Source organism: Notothenia rossii (assembly GCF_949606895.1).
Source record: "Notothenia rossii genome assembly, chromosome: 9".
NCBI classification, from domain to species: domain Eukaryota; kingdom Metazoa; phylum Chordata; class Actinopteri; order Perciformes; family Nototheniidae; genus Notothenia; species Notothenia rossii.
Genome location: NC_136907.1, coordinates 19,469,039 through 19,491,597, shown reverse-complemented (window position 1 = coordinate 19,491,597; position 22,559 = coordinate 19,469,039). Strand labels below are relative to the sequence as shown.

Here is a 22,559-nt window from a genome sequence, read left to right as displayed (position 1 = left end):
GGCAGTGACTCTGGCAGGTAGAAGACACAAAACGATCAAAGCACTCATCAACCACAGAAAGACCTTCCTCGGGGGACTGCGGCTTTAATAAAACATCTCAGCGTGCGTGTGAACAGTTCTCACAAATGAGTCTACACCAATGAGAGAAAAAACTACTAAAACTAGGAGGAATGCTGACTTGAACCAAACCAAACGTTTTGGTTATCTAAAACCACTTTTACAACAGTACATCTTTATCAAATTATCCAATTGTAGAACTTGTATTACATTACCTGCACAATGTTAATTAGAAAATGGCTGTTATATACAAGTAACTGGAGTTTCCAGTGTTGGTGCACTGGGGAGGCAAGGGGCAATTAAATACATTAGAAATATCATTTTATATCAGTGATGTAAGGCAAACACATTAAAGCTTTTAACAAGTTCATTCACACATGTCATGATGAGGTTAACATTTAAGAATGAACAAAGTGGAAAAAAGTATAGTTCTAATTTTGTAGAGGAGATTTTTGTAATAGTTTGACTCAAATATGATTGCCAAAGTCATGCAAAGCACTTGAAAGTCCAAATGAAATCGCAACAAGTTCTTGTTTTTGCAGTCGTGTCGAAGAGTTAGAAATTGTAATCACCCGAACTTCGTAGCTCTATGGAAGGCATTGTTTGAGTCAGTATCCAGATTCAAACTCAGAAACTACTAGATTGACATCTGGTACCATCATTCATCTCTGTATTGACATGTCTCAACAACTATTTAATGGACTGGCACACTATGGTTGTGGGAGAATTGTGTCAAAAACTTTACATACATTGCCATAAAGTTTTTTCTTGTAACTCATGCCCCCTTATGATCAGTGAACTTTATATTTAGTGCAACAACCAAGTGATATTTAAAAATGTATAAGTTTGTGTTGCGTTTCATTATCAAAACCTGTTTTCCTGCCTCCTCTGCCTCTCCTGCTACCAAGAAGAAGCAGACAACAGACTTCCTCGCAAAATAACTCTGAAAACATCTAATATCAAACTGATGATATCTTATGTGCAGAGTCTGAATACGGACAGATATTTACTCATAAATACTGGATTCATGGAGCACAATATGAGCACAGATGGCAGCTCTTATTAAAATCAACATGTTTGAATGGTCACTCTAGAAGTGCCAGAAATTACACAAACAAACAAACAAGAAAAATGAACAGTGGAGCATAAGTCGTGTTATTTGTGCTTCATTTGTTAACCAGCTGTATTCACCGAATATTCCACATTAATGATTTTAAGCATTATACATGTTTGATGCTCTGACTATGTCGATTTGCAATATGATCATATAATACCACAGTTGTGATTGAGACACATCTCGTGTAAACATTTAAACCCGCAGTTTGTGGGAACAACCGCAGCTAAACACCCTCATTTCACTACACATTTACCACACATGAATACATGCATGAACTGCAGCCTCCCTGCTGCAATTGTTTAGAAATAGAGAACAGATTTGTAATATCAATGACTGACAGTCTTCTCACACAGGGAGCTATTCCCCGCTGCACATAATGAGCAGAGGTAAGATATACTGAAACCCAATCAGGCCTGAACAAAAACGTATTGAGAGATACATGTTCATGCATAAAGCATGATGTTGATGCACTCGTTTCAAAGAAACTCTGGAAAACTAACAAATCAAATATATTACTGATGGGTTGGTCAACAATTCAACGGTGAAACAGTAAGTATTTTTGTAACCTTTAGCACACATTTACCTAGAGCTGGCATATTACAATCTGTTGTTCTTTTTGTCAGTAATCAATAATTGTTGAATCTGGCATATGGTTTATTTTGAAGGCAAATCTAACACCTACTACAAAGAAACTCAATATTAACCAACCATTATAATAGGATTGGATGTACACTTGCACAATGTACTGATGCAGCGGTGTTTGCATTGGTGATACAGTCATTTCAAAGTTTAAAGGTGACCTATCATGCTATATTTGAACAATATATTGTAGGGCCATACCTATATAAAAGTATATAAATATAGTTTTTTTTTTCAAAATACCAAACAGATCCTGCATTTTAGCCATGCCTCATTTCGCTCTAGATGCTCTTTCCAGCCCTGTTTTTGCAGGGGCTGATTCTGTGAGCTGCAGCTGACCACGCCCCCCTGAAGGAGAGGGGAGCTGCTTTGAGATCAGCTGCTAGGCTGCAGCGAGGAGAAGAGGGGGAGAAAAAGAGATCTCCGCTCTCCATGTTTTATTCTTATATGATTATATAGAGTCATTATTAATTTGTTTTAAAGCTCAATAAATAACAAAGAAGACCTTTGACCGGCACTTTTCTAATTTTGTCCGGAAGATTTCAACTTTAACGGACATGTTGACGGGCGGAAAAAAATCAAACTGAAACTCTGCCGCACGGTACCCTCGTCCCTTGGAAGAGGCGGAGAGGTGGGTGTTTGTCATCTGCTGGTGGACTACCGGAGAGAATTACAGCGAGGGAAGGATTGCAATGAATAACAGCAGCAGGAGCGAACCCTTGCCCCGGGAAGGGAGAAAAAGAGCCACAGCGGAGAATAAACAGAAGGGCAACCATGGCAACCTTGCGCGGGAAGTCTTCTTCGCTGCTTTTGTGGCAGACTACAGCGCCACTTACAGGCCTGGCATATGTACTACAGCGTCTCCAGCGCTTTCGAGCGGCAATGGCCGGCGGTGACCCAACCCCACATTCCCCTGATAGGTGGAGAGTTGGCCATATAGGCGGAGCACCACTTCTGTGACGTAGAAAATAATTCAAATCTGGATCAGTCTGTATCAGATCCGTTGCAGCCCCGTTTTTAGAGATTTGGGTATTGAGAAAAAGAGAGAGGGTTGTGTTTTCTGACACTTGGTGAGTTCCCTGGAACACCGGGGACACATATTCATGTATAAAAGATAGGGATGTAACGATACCAAAAACTCACGGTACGATAATATCGCGATAACAAGTCCACGGTACGGTATTTATCGCGATATTGAATAATAAAGGGAGGAAAAAAAAAATCATATTTTTTTTTTCAATAAAACAATTTTCTACTCGGAAAATGTTTTTCTATTACATAATAAATCTGATTTTTACAGCTTTTTTTTTAGGATAGCAGTATTTTAAAGTGTCAAAAACAAAGTGACAGTAACAGACTGGAACAAGAAAACCAGTGTTTTTGTACCTACTAGTACTACCAAACAAAGTAAGCATTTTCTTTATGCCACTGCATCTCACAAATAAACAAGGACATTTAATAATCAGACCCTGCAATACAATAAATCAAGTTTCACTTTTTTTTTCAAGTAACTCAACTCGAACTCACTAGTCACTCACTCAGCGTCATAAGACAGGTTTTTAGGAATATGAGAATGTCCACATTTCCAGGTATTTATAAACTGGGATGTTTGGGCATTTACAATATCCCCTGCTCTGGAAAAAACTCTCTCGCTTGGTACTGATGTTGCTGGGACACCAGTGGTCGCGTTAACCGAATATTTTATTTAACAATGACGGAAAAATCTGAAAGCAATCTGTCATTTTTGACAGATTAGAACAAACTCGGAACAGCGCCAACGTTTCCCCGCAGCCAGGCTCTGGTGTTATGCCGTGTTATGCATGCCCTCCAAAAGGAAAGGATATAGTTTCCAAACCGTACTTTGCCGTACAGATCAATACATGTCTGGGAGGTTTTGCTTTATGCTGTGCGCGTCCCGCGAGGTGCATGCACACACGGCATAACACCACGCCCCCCCCCCCCGTTGACAGTTCACGAGCATGCTCTATCGTGAACTGTTCAGACCCGACGGGTAATAAGGGATTATGACGGATATTTTACGATCCTGTCTGTCAAAATGACGGACAGCGAAAAAGTCTAACGCCAGGCCATGGCCAAACGGACATGGCGAGATATAAATATATGGTTGGTACATGTCTCTAGGTGCGTACATGTAGCCCTGTAAATACGATGTCCTTTTGTGTTATCTGTTGTTTTATTTTCATGTTGTAACCTACTTGCTGCCATGTTGGACAGGTCTCTCTTGAAAAAGAGATCGATGATCTCAATGGGAACACCTGGTTAAATAAAGGTTTAAAAAAAAAAAAAAAAAAAATTAAAATCGCGGTAGATTTTGTCAGACTCACGACGGTATTGGGAAGTTTATTTACCGCGATACCGCAATATTCGGTATATCGTTACATCCCTAATAAAAGACGTACAAAAGTGAAATTTTGCATGATAGGTCCCCTTTAAGTATTTCTCTCCAAACTTGAACTTTCTGACAGTTTATAGAAAGTTGCACCCTATTGTAACACCCAATTTCATTTCAGTTCAAGCCGATAGTGTGTTGAGACTGACACATATGTTGACTGTTGGGATGTGCAATTTTTAAGAGCAGTGCACTTGGATAAGAAAGATTTTAGTATATTTACTGTGAAGCACATGATGAGATTTTCGGTCAGAATGATAGACAGGGGTGAAGGTAAGAAATCCCAAATTCTTCCAGAATACAGATGATTCGCCACTGAGTTTACTTTGTATCAAACTGTTTTTGAAGGAAGTTTTTTTGGTGTTGACTATGTGGAGCTGATCTATCACATTGTCTGTACCTACCAATTATAAAGAGCAGTTTAGTAAGAAAGAAATCAGGAAAGAGCATTTTTTGTCCACAGATTGAAACTCCTCAACCAATAGAAGACCGTTGCGTGATATGATTCGCTGCTGTCCACTTTACAGACACTATGCTTCTGTCCTGAATTGTATCAACCGATTTGTCGCCTGCATCGTTATCATGCGTATCCCTACAAAATAGGAAAAACAGCGAGAAATAAATAAACAGCCATTTATTTTTCTCCTAAGTAACTGCACAGAAAGTTATTCAAATACAAATGTAAATAAATCCAGGGAGTTATCACAGATATGACTATAAAAATAGCCTCCATTCAGGTAGGCACAGCACTTGAGGAAGCTCACATTTTGTGAAACAGCAGCAGGAGTTAAACACTGCATAAACAGAAGCGAAAGGTGCCTTGCTTGTTCCCGTTTTGGCTTTTATACAGTATACAAATCTGAGAAAAAGCTAATCTACCACCCATGCTGTGAACATTAAATCCACGACACAAATCATGCTGGGGCTTCAGTCTTAAATGGGCCTGCAGCAGGAAGTAGAACAATGACACAGGAGTTGCATTAAGGATGTATTAAAACAACAAGATGAGCTAATCAGCTTATGAGCACCAAAAGGCACGAGATTATTTGGTTTGACGGGTTAAACAACAAAACGTAGTGAATTTTCATTTCCCAGTGGATGAAACAGACACTAGTTGAAGAGTGTCTGGATCTGGCAAAGCTGATACCGTCTCAGTCTCAAATCACAAAGGCTCTGAGGTGAGAAAAACAAATGAAAAACTGCAGGGGAGTGGACACAGTATCATCGACACCTGCACAATCTAAAACAAATACAGCAGCCTCGGAATAATTATTTATGAAGCTTGTCATGTGTATATTTTGTTGAGTCACAGCGGTGCTTAATCAACTCTTCAGTACTTTCTGAGGTTGTAGATCACGTACTGTGCTCGTAAACCTGACATCATAATGCTATTCAGTACAACAACACCACAAATCACTTTGTCAAGAACAAGTTAAATCTTCAACATCCTTGACACAATCTCAACAGAAGACTAATGTTATAAAGCCCCCTATTATGCTTCAAACAAAGTGCTTGTTAGATGGGTAGAAACAGAGTCTGAAACCCCCTCTGTGAACGCCCATTCTGTTAATCCTTCCAACTCTTCTAACTTCACAAAACAGACAACCTCAAAGCAAACTGCCTCATGATTTCTGGCAATTGGTTTCTATACCATATTGACAGGAAGTTTTTTTAATTTGAAATGTGTTTGTTATCTTGACTGATTTTGAACTTTTAACACAAAAATCACAACATTTTCGCCATATTCTTTATGTCAAAAAGTGGTTGCGACTGGTGGCAAGTAACCAAAGGCCAAGAATAACTTTCCAACATCATTGAAACAGGGAAAGCTGTTGCTGCTCAGAGTGAAAAGATATCTGTTGTACATTTAAAAAAAAAAACACACTCTCTAAGCTACAGGACACTCTCTTGCTTCAAAAGAGCTGAATCATTTCAGATAAGCACTGACACACCCTTCCTCTCTGAAAATCTACAGCGAGGTGATGAGAAAAGCAGCCATTTTGGTCTTTCAGTGGCTCTCAGGTGGCTTCCTCCTCTTCCATGCTCTCTTTGCAAGCTGCTTAAACGCATTTCCTCCAAGATATTAAAACCCACACAATAAATACTGTGGAATATAAGACTCTGGCTTCTGCCGACAGCATTTTTTCCCTGCTTTCACTCTGCCTTCTTTTTTAAAGCCGTGTCCACCAGAAGCCTACATAACACCTCAGATGCTTTTGATTGCATTTGATTGTGGAGACACACCCTGTCAACCCCACCAACAGTCCAATCCTTACAAACTGATATTTACTGGACAGACTTTATTCAACTGATCAAAACTTTATATCAAACCATACAAAACAAAATACCAACTCTAGGCTCAATTTAGGGGAAGTATATAAAATGATGCAGATGAGACCAAGAATAATTATTCCACTTTAGTGTAATGACATAAGAAATATACATCTGAAACTATATATTTCAAAAAGTATTGTTTCCTAATCTTAAAGTGATTTAAAGGCAACAATAAACAACAGTGGTCAAAGGTTTCCTAATAACTATAAGTAATTGTTTTAAGATTTCTGATGCTTTAAGCTTAAAATGCTCTGATAATTGTATTTATATTCAACGGAGAAAGACAAAAAGGACATATTTTTTATTAAGTAGGTCTTTTAAAAGGTTAAAGGTTAACAAATGCTGGTAACAAACTCTCACCGGCTATTGGAGATGTATTTGTTGCCTCTGCTAGAATCATAAATGTATTAAACTTGTTGTGATTTTGCTGTGACCTAATGCATTTTGAAGATATTACATGGTATCTGTGTATGTACCAGAGCATTGTGTATGACTATGATTAGAGCATTCGACTAATTTTTTATCATTTTTGAAGAGAGAGAAAAATGCCAAGAAAACACTTAAAGGTTGGGCGCAGTTGGAGCAGAACACTCATCTCAGATATCTACCCTGTCACCAGCTTTGGCAGAACAATTTTATAAATATTATTAAAACTGGCAGCCTGAGTCCTGAACATCGGTACCACTTTACAAAATCACAAAAGTTCAACCTTAAAATATATTGGTGGCAGATAAAAGACAGCAAGCTTTGCTAGAACCAATAGAAAAAAACGCTTGGCTCGTCATATTGACTGCCTTGCTATTTTCTTCCATCAGGAAAGGTGAGTCAATACGCTTTTTCTTCAACCCTCCACTGGTCAGAGAGAGCGGTAAACAAAACAAACAGCTCATTAGGCCTCAGGATTTTTTCTCAGCTGTTGTCTGTTAAGAGTATGGGGGTCAAGCAGTGTTTTCTGATGAAGGAAGTCACAGCTACCGAACTACTAAAGCAAACAGTGGGCTTGCTGAGAATAACTTCTTAGAACATGATCTTGAAAATCAGGATGTTGGCTTTTCAGTGGATGTGACCCTGGTCAATTCTGAAAACCTTGTAACACATCTTTAAATCAAGCTTGAGGAAGCCATAAGTACCAGCAAAACGTGGTTATGTTCAACGTTTGTCACATACGCTGCTCCAGTAAGTCTGTGTAGTCTTTTCTGGTCTCCATGGTGGAGATCAGGCTGTGTGTTCCCAGGTCCTATCTGGGTGGCGGGGAGAAATGATGCTGTCCTGCCTTTGAGGAAACGATACATCAGAAAATGCTCAACAGTATCTGTCTCTCAAGAGAGCATGGACAAACAGCAAATTATTTTTGTTTAATTTGTAGAACTTATTGGCCGATTAAGGCAGCTTTTTACATTGTTGACTTGAACCTACATTGAGAAAAGTAGGCACAACATCTTTTGACAGGCAGGATCCTTGAGAAAGAATTTGAGGTTGTGACCTGGGACAAGGATGTTTGGGCTTGTTAGCCTGCCTCCACCATGATTTGGACATGGATAGGTGGTGGAAAATGGGTTGGTAAATGGACGGAAGAATGACCACCTTCTCTGTGTGGACCAGAAATCAAAGGGTACTTGCCTACACCGGCTCATCAGACATTCTCTTGGAGTACCTACTGTAAAGGTTGAACAAACCTAGGCTATCTGTGATTTGCCCCAGTTCTATTAAGGTGTGGTTGATGTTCGTGTTAACATGACAGGTCCATCAATGGCTCAACAAACCGAGCCACTTTCTGTCTCATCAGCTGCAACATTAGAGACACATTTTCTTTTCAGCTTCAAACATAAAATCATTTTCATTCTGGAGAGGAATCCTGCTTCCTTCTTATTCTCATCTTCTCCCACTCACAGATTGCATCTTCAGAAATCAAACAGTTTTTGAAAAGAATTATTCTAAGGGCCCCAAACAGTAAAATATTCATGAATTCTGGAAAAACACATGCAGACGGGAAACAAAAAAAACAACAATTTCCAAATACTCTCTTAGCTGATGTTGGAGGCAAGAAACCAGAAATCTGAATCCTTTACTCTTTTATTCAAGGTGGATTTCTTTCCTCTTTCTGTAGCAAGGGAATTTTTTTCTATTCACTTCACATCTGGAAAGGTTTTCTAACTGTAACATATCCTCAATCAGAATAATAAAAAGCCCTCACACACACTCTCAGCACTCCCCTGAGCCTGGCATATGAGTTTAGTCGGAGTGATAGCAAACAGAAAGGAAAGTAGAGAAGGACATAGTGGGCGAACAGAGAGAAAAGGAGCAAAGCAGAGGAAGTTAAAGAAAGAAGAGTGGAGAAAGAAGGAGTTGGATGGAAGAAAAGAAGAGAGGGAAAGCATGTGTTCCCGATGCTCAGGATAAGGTAATACTATATGAAATCCAGGCAGCACAATGAGAGACGTATGTGAAGTGGGACATTCTTCTTCCCAAAGCCTATGTTAATGCCAGTTTGCACAGAGATGTGTCTCCTGCCTCCAAACTCTGCTGCAGAAACTCTCCTCTCTCATCCTCTCTGTCCTCTCACATCTCGTCAGGCTCGTCAGTCCCCTCCTGCTCCCTGGCTAAATGATGCACTGCGTGCTAATAGAACCATCCTTTGGGCAGCTGAGCGGAAATGGTGGAAATCCAAACACCATGACGACCTCCTACTCTATCAATCTCTCCTCTCCTCTTTCTCCTCTTCGATCTCTCAGGAAAAAAGCACTTTCTTTCACATTCTTCCAATTCCCAAAAACTATAGTCCATCTTCTCCACCCTCTTGGACCCCCCCAAAGCCCCTTCCCCCCCTCCCTTCTGTCAAGCGACTTTGTTAACTACTTTGAAAAAAAGGTTGATGATATTCATTCTTCTTTTTCTGACTCACCTTTACTCACTGCTGGGTCACCAGACCCACCTTTCAACCCCACACTAACCTCCTTTTCCCCTCTCTGTCCAAGGGAGGTTTTTACCCTCATTACCTCTGACCCAAGTCGTCGCACGCATCTCTGCTTGTCTAGCAGACATCTCTCAGTGGATGTCTGCTCACCACCTCAAGCTCAACCTTGACAAGACTGAACTGCTTTTCCTTCCGGAAAAAGATTGTCCCACTCTTGACCTAACAATCAACATCAGCCCCTCTGTTTTTCCCCGACTCAGACTGCAAGGAATCTGGGTGTGACCCGAGATAACAACCTGTCCTTCACTGCAAACATCGCTGCTACAACCCGCTGCTGCAGATACACTCTTTACAACATCAGGAGGATACGTCCCCTCCTGACCCAGAAAGCGACACAACTTCTGGTCCAGACTCTTGTCATCTCACGCCTAGACTACTGCAAGTCCCTCCTGGCTGGTCTACCTGCATGTGCCATCCGACCTCTGCAGCTCATCCAGAATGCAGCGGCTCGTCTGGTCTTCAACCTTCCAACATTCTCCAACACCACGCCGCTCCTCCGCTCCCTTCACTGGCTTCCAGTAACTGCTAGAATCCACTTCAAGACACTAGTACTTGCGTACCATGCTGCGAATGGATCTGGCCCTTCCTACATCCAGGACATGGTTAAACCGTACACCCCAGCACATGCACTCCGCTCTGCATCAGCCAAACGTCTCGCTGCACCTGCATTGCTAGGGGGACCCAAGTTCCCATCAGCAAAAACACGTGGGTTTGCTATCCTGGCTCCAAAATGGTGGAATGATCTCCCCATTGACATCAGGACAGCAGAAAGCCTACACATCTTCCGGCGCAGACTGAAAACTCATCTCTTTAGACTCCACTTCGAGCGATAGAGTTACTATCAAAGCACTTATATACTAACAAAGGGCTGGCTTATCTAAAGCCAGTTGAGTAGCACTTGAAATGTTTGGCTCTATGAAACCTGATGTACTTATATGATTCTGTTTTCTTCAAGTGTGTATCTTCTTGGTCGAATGCACTTATTGTAAGTCGCTTTGGATAAAAGCGTCAGCTAAATGCAATGTAATGTAATGTGTCCAAACTAAAACAGAAACAGCTCAGACAATGTCTTGATTGCAATGAATGCTGAATGCCAAACAAAAACACAAACAAGAAGACATTTAATGAAATAACATGATTGAATTCAGATGTGTGACGGCTGCAGATGCTAGGATTGGTAGTATTGGTGGTGACTTGTAACCACCTCCTCAAGGATTTTTTATTGTTTCAGCACAGATCTGCCTCAGGGACCTTTGCAATCTGTACAGCAGTGATTCTTAGAACAAACCCTGCCCCCAATAGAGTACCAGGTGGCCCCAAGACCATTTTCTAATAAACCATAATAAGATATTTTTATTGTATGGCAATTTATTTTGTACTTTTAATCTAAATAGAGTGCCAGAGTGCGTCAAAAATGAATAATGGATCTTGTTAATCAAAAAACGAAAAGGTCATTTTTCAAAGGTGGCCCATGGGTTCAGCATATGACTACCTCTGTTCATGGACCCTGGGAGAGGACAAGGAAAAACGCCCAACAAAAGACCTTTAACAATGAGAAAGAAAAAGAAAAAAAAAAAAGAAAACTAAGAACGAGCAACTAAGGTGTCCTGTTCAAATCACCCAATCACATATTATAAGTAATAATATTTCTGATAAGTTTTGGTAATGCCGATTTAAAGAAAACTTCTGCAACACTCAAACATTATTTTTATCCTTGATGTTTTATGAACTTACTTCCAATGTTAACATTCTTTTTCTGATATGAACCGGCACTATACGAACTAAGTAGAACATAGATTGTCTTTTCTTTTTATGTTTTCAGTTTTTAGACCCTGTGGCAATCCCACAAGCTCTTCCTCACAGCCTTCTGCAGCTTGGACAGAGATGAATACACACACACGCTCTCCCTTTCACCATTCATTGTGCTCCCTCAGCCCCAGAGCAGAATAATTTACCACACAACCTGCGAGACAAAACCCAAACTCTGTGTGTGTTTGAAAGCTGATGATAAAGAGTCTGTGTCTTAGTGCGTATGACTGTCTGTGTATTATCCTCTTTCTGTCAAAGCCACAGGGACGTGATGAGGAACAGTGCAAGTGTGTGTGTTTCCCAGGTTCCCACCCTTGTTTCCTACGTAGATGTTTAGTTTAGTCTGATCACAGCAGAATAAACAGCAGCCTTAAAATTGATTTCTTCCATCACATTTGGCTCAGAGCCTCAGTGTCTCTCTGCGTTCTCATTTTCAGTTTTAATCATCTTTATCCTCAAGTACCACTTTATTATGCAAGGCGCAAGGCTGTTCAACTTTGAAATTAATGCATAATTAGTTGTCTGTTTATGTAAATAAACAGTGGTAGCTTATAGTGCTCCTTTTGGAAAGCTCTGACAGGAAATGAAGCATTTTATGTTTTCTGTTGCTTTCTTTTTGGTTGTAAAAAAATAGTTGGTTTAGGATTCACTCATACAATATTCTAGTATCATAAACCCAGTGGTGGTTAATGCATTGAAACATTTGTTTACAAATTCAAAACCAAAAAACATTGAATTTACTAAAAAACATTATAAAGATAGAGAAATTGTATAATTCTATCAAAAATAAAAGATTTCTTCTATTGCAGGGAAATGTAGACTTTAGATTGTATTAGGGTTAGGTTAGTTACACTGTGATGAATTGTGGCCCCTTTAAAACCTGAACAAATATCTTCCCTCACATCAAAAAACACAAAGACCTCAAAAACATCCCAAACAATTCTGAATTTCTTTCAGATGTCCTTTCAAATTCTCTGACATTATATAAAAATAATAGAAAAGACAGGACTGTTTTAGCATATTTGAAACCATTGTTTTCAGTAGTGTTAAACCATCTTCTCTAGCACACTTAGATTACCCCAAACACACGTCTTTGCCTCAGGATTAAATTCCAATTTGATCTGGAGATTCTGGAGACCGTCACCCTGTCACATTGGTGATGAGTCAGTCCAGACATCAGGAAAAAGTTAGGACAGAGTTTACAGAGTGCGTCTGGCAAAGACTCCATTTGGAAGAGCATCGCCGGCAAGGTTTGAATGGAAGACCATATTTGGGATGTGAATTATGACAACTTTTTAGCAGAGGGGTATGAAGGAGAACGGACAGGAGATACTCAGGGACAGTCGGTGATGAAAGAAAAATCGAAGACAAAGCGCAAGACAGAGATGAGCAGCAATTCTCACGGGCCATGTTCACACTGCAGCTAAATACTGTCGTCACTCCTCAGGAGAGACACAAAGCTGGTTCAGTTCACAAGCAGTTCGGTCAAAAGAACTTGTTGTAGCAACTTCAACGAATATGAGTGCAAACTGGGTTGATTCCTCCAGAGCAAATCGCCCTTGTGCTTTGACTGATATGTGTGTGGGATTACTTTCCCAGATGATATGGTTAAATCACACACATGCCCATCAGAGAAATATGACTTCCTCACATTGTCATACAGCTTATGGCAAAGTAATCAGCCATAGTCTGTGGGAAGTCCATTCTGTCAGCTGTTTGAGAAGCATATGCACAGCAGGAAACCATTAATGCACAGGCTACATATGTACTGGATGATTATTCAACACACAGACATCCAATGTACTACAAAGCGTAGTACGGTATGTACAGAGCTGCATCTGTTATATCAGAGGTCTCACTGTCTGTTCTGCATTCGCTAAATAGTCAGAATAAGGATCAGTTTTTTGTTTGATGATGCTGTCAGTTTATACTAACATGAACAAACCACAGCCCCTAATAATTAAGTAGAAGAACCAATCCACATGTATCTCGAAGAAAGATTATAACAATGATCTTATTCTAGTAGTTTTGACTATCAATATTGGTGTTTTCTCAAATGTGTCCTTTTTTGTTATTTTCTTTTTAGAGTATTTGGCAAAATGTACTTTTAACTGGGGTTTATTTGCAGTCAACCTGTTATATAAATGGTACTTATTACAAATCTACGAAAATACATTCTAATCAAATCCTTTAAATTGCATTGCCAACATCATGTCTTTTCATTTTTTTAAAAACATTTTCCGGCTGAACTTAATTCACCTCTCCAAATGTGAGCCTTAAAAAGGGATTGACACTTTAGTAATAAGATATCAAAACATACATATGGAAACGTCTATTTCATAATTATAAGCACATTTACATTGTTTGATGCCTATAAAGTAGTTAAACTGGGATAAATGTATGTAAAGTACACACTGCTTAATGCAAACCTCTCGTTCTGTTTCTCTCCACTGTGTGTAAATGTGTGAGTGTGCTACTGGATTACAAAGCACAGGATTACATAACCCATCTCAGCCAATCAGTGAGCATGACTGCTCCAACGTCATATGTTAATTTAATCCAAACACACACACACACAGATGTAAGTGTACACACAGCTGGAGCCAGGTATCAGCTCTCACAGGGAAAGCAGAACCATCTGTCTGAATTAAACACACACCCAGGGAAAGACATACCGTTCCCACACATACACACTCACAGATCTACACGGACAAATACACACAGGTAGAGGAAGAATCAAAGCTACTCCTTGAGGTTTAAGAACCACTCAGTGAGTTTGGACGTTAACGTACAGCAGAAGGATTATTATTATCACTGAAGTTCATTTAAACCCCTGAAGGTAGCTGTTTTAAATGTTGCAGCTTCTTGACTAAAAGCTGCTCAGCTTAAAAACCTGCCTCACCACTCCTGCAGTATTATAGAATATCTGGTGTATGTTTTAACCATAGACTGTATATATAAAGGTTTTAACGTGTGATTTGAGGCGATTTTTATAGTAAAAAACATGACGTCAAATTTTTAGGGTCATCAAAGTTAAGCTATGAGAATCAGCACACACGCAATCACACAGGGTTTCATTTTGGCCAGTATAAGAGTATAGTTACAAACTATGGATTTAGACTCAGCACATTTCCACAGCTCAGATAAGTACAGTATATACATATCATTTTATAAAGAACTTCTTTCACAAAGACGGAGACAGATGGACGGTTTATTTTCATATTCTTTTGGAGAGTAAAGACAAATAATTTCATTTTATTTAATCGTTTATTTGACAGGGTTTATTTGCACATTGCTTCAAGTGTAAAAAATGCCGGATTTTTGCTTTGAGCTAATTTCCATTCGCAGTCCCTCCCATAAAACATTTAAGAACATGACATTTATAAATATAACAAAAACAAATACATGATGTGCAAAAAGAGTAAGAGCAGCATACACGAGTATTTACCATATGGCAGTACAATATAGCAGCAACGACATATAAAGTGCAAGAGAAGATACAAGAGATATAGCATCAAGAGAAGATACGCCTGTATTAAAGTGCATTTAGCGGTAATTGCACGTAATGAGCCAAAGGTATCCTGAAAAAGCTAGTCTTAGATCGTGCGTCTACATCTTGTTTCGCACTACAAAGCGAAACAGTCCGTCACAGTACTACGTCAGAAAAAGAACTGGATACTGGAAAATAACGGTAATTTCAGAACAATTAGAATAAAGAAATAGAACCAAAGTGTTGCAGCGCCATTTGGCCATAATGACCATTTGCTTAAAATACCGTCGTACTTCCTAGGGGTTTGATGCTAGCTAACAAGCTAGCAACATTCGATACCTCACTAGCAAACCTTTCTCCACACATGGACCCAGCAGGTGGTGGAAGTGTTGCCCTTTGGGTCACCTTGACATTTACACAGGCAGTTCAGTGAAATAATCTTCCACTCACAAGCTATCCTAAGAAGCCCGCACACGTTTGCAGGCACACAAAATGCACACATGCGGGAAACACACCAATACAGAACACAAATCCACCTCCAGGGAAATTAAACAAAACAATTCCCTGCAGCTTCATTTAAAGCACACACCATTTTCCCAGCACACAACACGGCTCTGTGGTGGGTTACTGATCTAATGAAACCTGCTTTGTGTTAATAGTGATGAACACCATCAGACGCCTGCTGAGGAGTTACAGTGTCAGACCTGAGAACTTCTGACCTCCCAGGATCTGTCCGATGGAAAGAGACTTAATAGATCTCAAAGTGGAGAACATGCTGAGACTGCTGGATGTTTGGAGCCAAGGACTCCGTTCAGAACCCAGGGTATCACCGAGTAAGCCACCCTCACAGTGTGCAACACACACTGCTAACACCCGGCTTCAATGAGACATGAAACCACCATCAGTCACAGCTACAGCACACATGCTAGTGTTTGTTGAGCTGCTTTGTAACTATATGATGGACAGAAAAACGCAGGAGCTGACAAGGATAATATCACGGCTTCTGGAAGTGGTTTGAGAGAAATATAACGATTTTTGTCTTTTTTTCAGACCAATAATGTTATCCTCCTAAAAATAAGCCAAAGCATGATGCAGCTAATTGTTCAATGTTTTTGATTTTTCAAGAAAGTATTCAGAAACATTAAAGAATCATACACAAGAACATTAATTTTTTTAAATAGCAATCAACACGCAAACAACCACTGCAACTGTATTTTTATGTTACAGTAGCTCAATGTCAATACGACAGTACTGGTTCCCAAATTCTAACAACTCATCCAATATTTTTTTCACTAGTCTTGACCTTTGCATCATCCACAAAGAATGTTTACAAAAGTAAACTTTTTTTTATTTTTCTTGGGATTGTGACAATCAGTGTTTCGCTCTCCCTGTCTGTATCTCACAGACAGAATATTGACAATAAAGTTCCTTGAATGTGAGCTTTGAAAACAAAACAATATCATGTTTCCCTAAGGCGATATGAGGCATAGTTTGTAAAACTCCACCTGCTCTGGACATCTTTTTCATTTCGCATGAATGACATCACAGCTTACAATTGGTTGTGTTAAGTAAGGGTTTAACACGTTTTCAGATGATGTCTAAAAACAATCATTGGACCTCATTGGACTCAATTTAAGATTTGAACCAGCCAGAACTTCCATATTAACTATTGTTCAACTTTCAAGTTTGTGCAGACGTAACATCAGAGGCAGTGGGTTAAACTTCACAGATGCACCTCTTCATTCACTGCAGTAGCCAAAGCCTGACATTATCACAAACTGTGCTATATCATGGTATTGCAGTTTCAAATGACTTATATGCTTAAAAGAAGATTCAAGCTTCATCTCCCATTTCCAAATATCAAATTCTTGAATCATGATGCTGCTTCAACATTGCAGAAACGTCCCCTTTCCGAGCTTCGAACCACCTGTAGAATTTACATGCACATCATATTCCAACTCACCCGAGAGCCGCCTATCCCTCAAGCTCTTCCAGAAGACGTCCCAAGCTTTGTTGGTGGAATCTTTCACATGCTCGCTGAAGGATCTCCGCAGAGAAGATTTCACCGCCGGGGTCTGAGCCATATTCCACACTCAACAGTTACATATTCCCACGGAAAAACCCTGCGTTTCTGGAGAGTTTCAAACCCATGTGGGCAGCATACTCTGTTATGCAGTGTGTGTTTGACTTAGGAGTTCAGCAAAGTAAGAAAAAAGAAGAAGGAGGGGAGGAAGAGGAGGCAGGGGGGCTGATACTTGATGAAAAAAGTCTGTATGTAATTTGTAAAAACACCCCTGTCCCCTCCCTTCCTCCTCATAAAGTTGTGCATGTATGAGCGGAAGGGTGAGTAAAAGGAATTGTGTGTGAGAACTGTTTATATGGATGAAAAAACTATTATGGTGTGTCAGTACACATCTGTGTGTTTTCAAGGGGATGAATGTGAACCCGAGGGAGTGTGAGAACTGTTTTTCTTTTGTGCGTGTGTGGGAAGTGAAAAGATTTGGCCAGCCTTAAGAGAGGAAATGACATCTAACCTGGGTCAAAGACATCAGCAGTGCACACACACAGAAACATAGACACACTCGCTTTATAAACAGAAAGTTGAATTGTTTCTCTTTGTCACACAAACACACTTTCATACACACACAGCTGTAGAGTCAGACTGAAACCATGAAAAAGACAAGAGCTCCGAGACCTGAAAACAAATACCTTTTAAAGGATCTGGTAGTAAGGCTGACATGCATTCAAAAAAACTTGGTCTCAGTTGTTATGTTATTTTAGGGACTAGACTGCCCTTCTGGAATTATGACCTTCTTTGACATTAAATAACGACTTTCTTGGACATATATGTTTGAGAACTGGCTTTGAATCGTTTTGATTATTTTAGTGTTAATAGAAGTTGACAAACTGTAGAGAAAATTCAGACATGATGTGAAAGACTTAAGACTTGAGTGAGAATTATCTGAAATGGCTTGTGATATGACGTAGACCTTGTTCTAAGACCTCTTAAAATAATTAAAACATATTCGATTGTCAGAACACATGAGTCTGGATTTGCAGAGGATCTCATTCCATGTATAAATGAATGATGGATGGTTGGTGACCAATTAAGTATTTGAAATAGTTTTGTTGTTAAATGAAAAATAAGTGCAACTTCAAACTAAAGTATACAACAATGTGCTGTTTTGGTATTGGAACTGAAGCCAAGCTATTTAAACTTGAAGGACCATCCAGCCAAGGTGTTGGGAAGCAGATAAAGGAAAATGGAAGAAAATGAAACACCAAGGGACTATGTAGCCATATTATTATGTGTTTTTATGCCATTTGTGTCATTTTGGTTAAGAAACATTTAAAAAAAAAAAATTTAGTATTATATTTTGGATCACACTAGAAATATGTTATATTTAATTGTTCACTATTTATAATTTTAGACTTTTTTTTTACATTTAAAAAAAGAAAACGAAATTCCATAGAAAATGCATGCGGGTCATTTTTGACCCACTTATGGAAGCTTGGGGTAGTAATACAAAAACTACAATTTCTTAAAATGTATAACATTTTAATTTAAAATTTCAATGGCATGATATCCAAAACATGTTTTTTGAGGAATAGCTGGAATATGAAATGATAACACATTTTAATTACAAAGATACTTCAAGAATACCACCTCACCGGGTAAAAAAATATCCACTTATGGAAGCTTGGGGTAGTAATAGGAAAACTACAATTTCTTAAAATTTAAATGGCATGATATCCAAAACATGTTTTTTAAGGAATAGCTGGAATATGAAATGATAAAAAAAAATGTAATTACAAAGATACTCAAAGAAAACCACCTCACGAAAGAAAGACCCACTTATGCATCCAATGGAACACACACATTCTTTATGCAGGTGGGAAGTGCAAGTTGGAAATGTTCTGTTTTAAGTCTTGTTCCTTAAAAATCCAAATACTGAGTTTATTACAGATTGGTTTCTATTTCAGGTTTCAAAGTAATTATTCTCTAAAAATGTAATATGTTTGAAAGCAGACTTTCCAATATAACAATTTTCAATATGTTTTGTTAGTGTGACCCTATCACCCTGCCTCCTCACAACCCATTGGCCTCTCCACTTTGTATAACTCTTCTTATAGCTTTGTTAGCTAGTTGTTGTTAAGGTATCAGTGGGACATCAACCTACACATACAGTAAATGTTCAGCTGAAGCTGTTTATATATGACACTCTCCTGGTCACCTGAGAGCTACATTGGCCAATCAAAATGTCATCAACAACACACTTTGTTGAGTTATTGTTGAAGTTTCCTTGAGCTGAGAAATACATCCAATGTGAAAACAATCATGTGTACATCGAATAGACAAATGCCATAATATTTTATCTTCTTTCAAAAATAGACATCAGAAGCAGCAGATGTCACACTGGTATTACAGAGAATATCTTTGTCATCAAGTTTGTGCAGCACAGAAACACTGAATTCTACTTTATCCACAACAAAACCATTGTAGATTTTAAACTTTTGAACAAAAAGGATTTCCTCTAGCTCCAAAATTAGACATCCACAATCTGAAATCTACTAAACATGTCAGACAGCATGAAAGCCAACATCCCCGCTCCCTCCTACACCTGCAGGGTTGAAACATTGCGCTCCAGTATCAAAGAAAACCTCTTTTCCATTTTATTCTCCTGCTTTTGTTTCCAAAGCCTCTACACCAAGTGTCTCCTAACAAAGCCCGCTCTTTGAATATCAGCACAACCCAAAGCTTGATCATTTCACAGCGCAGTTATGCAAAGTTAAAACTATTCAATGTCACCATTACTGCACGCCTTCAATCCCCAGCCTCTCAGACGGCTTTTATAATAAGTGAGAAAGCAGCTTCTGCCTCCCCCGTCCTCCCCTCTTCCTCTGCTGGGAGTGTGATGGGAGACGTCTTTTGGCACATTTGTTTACCCTTCAAACAGGACCTAAATTAGTTGCATTCCCAGCAGTTCTCCAAAAGCAGGTAATTAAATAACACTCAGCTGCAAGCTGCACCACTACAATCTGAACCCTCCTCACTGCGTATGGAAAGGAAATGCTAATTTCTAACTTGTGACAGAGCACAAGCATTTCAAGTGTCTCACTAATAAACATATCCAGAATGACTCACCGCTGTGATCCATGTGGGAGTTCAGCTTGTTGCTCGTGACACGTTGACGGGCTAGTGGCGCAGGATTCTGCTGTGTGGCCTTTGGTTTCTAAGATCTGGTAAACCATAGTGACACAATAAAAGTGAGATACATTAGACAGGTTTGAGTTTTATTTTTGCTAAACCAACTGTTTTAAAGTACCCCAATGGTGACACAATGACACAAAGTGATGCTAATGAAACGATGTCTGGTGTTGCCATTCTTGTATTTTATTAGCATCAGCATCACTTCAGTCTTTATGCCTGATTTTTCAAAAAAGAAAAACATAATTGTATAATGCGTAAATAAATAAGATGCTAATGTAGAAATTGCTATAAAAAGATAAATTATATAAAAAAGTAAAATGTCCAATAAAATGTATTATATAAAAAGACTTAAACTTGTCATTTCCATTGTGCACATTGTCCTACAATAGACAATATGTATATTTTTAAATGTTTTTTTCCCCTTAAACCAAGTGGAGGCGAGCCACCTCCTGTAAAGTATTTTAGATAAACAAAGCTATGCCAGCAAAGTTAGGGAGTAAAGGGAATTGAATTACTGATTGTGGACCAAAGTCACTCTAAGGACACTAGCGTTGCTAAAAAACTTGTAATTTGATCAAGATAAAAACTTTAACAAAACAACAACACCTACATCAGGCCAATAAGTGAAAGAAATTATTTTTCTTTGTATTTAAAAACAAATGTTAATTACTACACCATTTTTTTCTTTAAAACTACTGGTTTATGATTATTGATGCAATTAATGTGTTCATCACAGCTGGTAAAGGGGGAGCTAATAGTAATTACTTTGTATACTGCTGCTTGATATCTTAACCTATAATAAAATGTCAAATTTTAAGTAGTAGTAGATTTTTTTGGTATGAGCTTATAATGTGAATCTTTAAAGTAAATAAGCAGTCAGATACATTTAATGAAGTAAAAAGTATGAAGTAGCATACAATTAAAATACTCTACTTAATAATTTAAATGTAGTTTATTATTTTACACAGCTGTGGTAGGTGTATCACTATGATGTGTTTTTGTGAACCTGAGCTTCTAATATTAGCTGATACGAGTCTGCATCATAGCAAAGTCCTGCATTGAAAAAAGCTATAGGTTACTAACGTAACCCCAGTTTTCAGAGTAACATGAAGTGAGATGTCTCACTATGGGATGCGCCTCCCCGCGAATGCCTCAGAAGCATCAATCTCATTACGCCAATCCTGATTGGCTGGTGATCTTGACGACCACGTCAGGGAATCCGCCCACCCTTTAAGTAGCTTGCGCTACGACGCAGCGTCATTCAAAAATAAGCACCTCTTCTCGCTTCGCCTCAGCAAGAAGGTCTGTCTCCACTCAGAGGCCACATGTGGGCCAATGGCTGAGGGAAATAAGTAATTGCTGTTCTATGGAGAAGATAACGTATATTCTGAAAAGGAAAAATGAAACCTACGATAGGGTTTGGGGCCCGTTTACTCAACTATTGGACGATGTTAATGTGTCAAACATGCTAAGGAATAATAATGGAAATCCATGAGAGCGATCTGGTTGAATGGAAAAGTAAAGTACTTCTTAAACCGATGTGACTGTGTACACTTCTTAGGATAATGCTGCTACTTCCCAATTTTATTTTATTGTAAAATGTCATTTTATTTAATGTCTCTTATTTTTATTATATATTTTATATTTCAATTTCATTTAATTTTTGTAATGATGTCCTGTCTTGTCTTTGTCTCTGTTTTTCACATCATTTGTTTTATTTTAATGTTTTGTTGTCTTAAGTATTTGTAAGAATGAAAATTAATAAACATATTGTTTAAAAAAAAAAGAAAAAAAAAAAGAAGGACTGTCTGGTGAAACATCTCACTTCATGTTACTCTGAGAACTGGGGTTACGTTAGTAACCTATAGTTCTCATTCATAACACTCCGTTCGATGTCTCACTATGGGATATTGAGACTCCCGTATTGCTAGACATGCTTATCTCGAAAATCACCAAATATCAGTACTCAACAGGTAGAACTCTGTCCCAACACGGGGCCCAGCACTGCATGGGCCACATTTGGAGCAGACACATCCAATCTGTAAAAACGGACAAAAGTGAGCGGTGAAGACCAGCTCGCTGCTGCACAAATGTCCTGGATGGAAACACCCTTGAACAAAGCCCAGGAAGTAGCCAGGCCACGAGTAGAATGAGCACGCAGGCCCGTTGGTGCCTGCAAACCCTGACTCGTATAAGCCAGAGCTATCGCTTCCACAATCCAGTGGGAGAGTCGTTGCCTAGTAACGGGCTTGCCCTTATGAGGGCTAGCCCAGGATAAAAGAGTTGGTCATTGCATCGAAACTCTTTAGACCTGTCCATATAGGTGCGAAAGACACGAACTGGGCACGGCAAATTTGGCCGCTGTTCTCTAGAAGAACACAACGGTGAAGGAAATGCCGCAAGGTCAATGGGGGTGCATGAGCCAACCACCTTGGGCACAAAAGCAGGGTTGGGCTTCAGCAACACTCTTGTTTGTCCCGGGGCAAACTGAGTGCATGAAGGGTGTACAGAGAGTGC

General features: G+C 39.2%; 1 protein-coding gene across 1 annotated transcript in view; it reads right to left on the bottom strand.

The window, feature by feature from the left end:
* The window catches only part of LOC307018474 (uncharacterized protein), a gene marked incomplete at its 3' end in the record, with an annotated part of 88,025 nt that extends 71,033 nt beyond the window's left edge, over positions 1-16,992 (bottom strand). The window contains exon 1 of the mRNA XM_079648707.1: positions 16,794-16,992. Coding sequence (XP_079504833.1) covers positions 16,794-16,914 — 121 coding nt within the window. The 5' untranslated portion in view covers positions 16,915-16,992. The remainder of the gene's footprint in view (positions 1-16,793) is intronic.
* Positions 16,993-22,559: the final 5,567 nt, after the last annotated feature.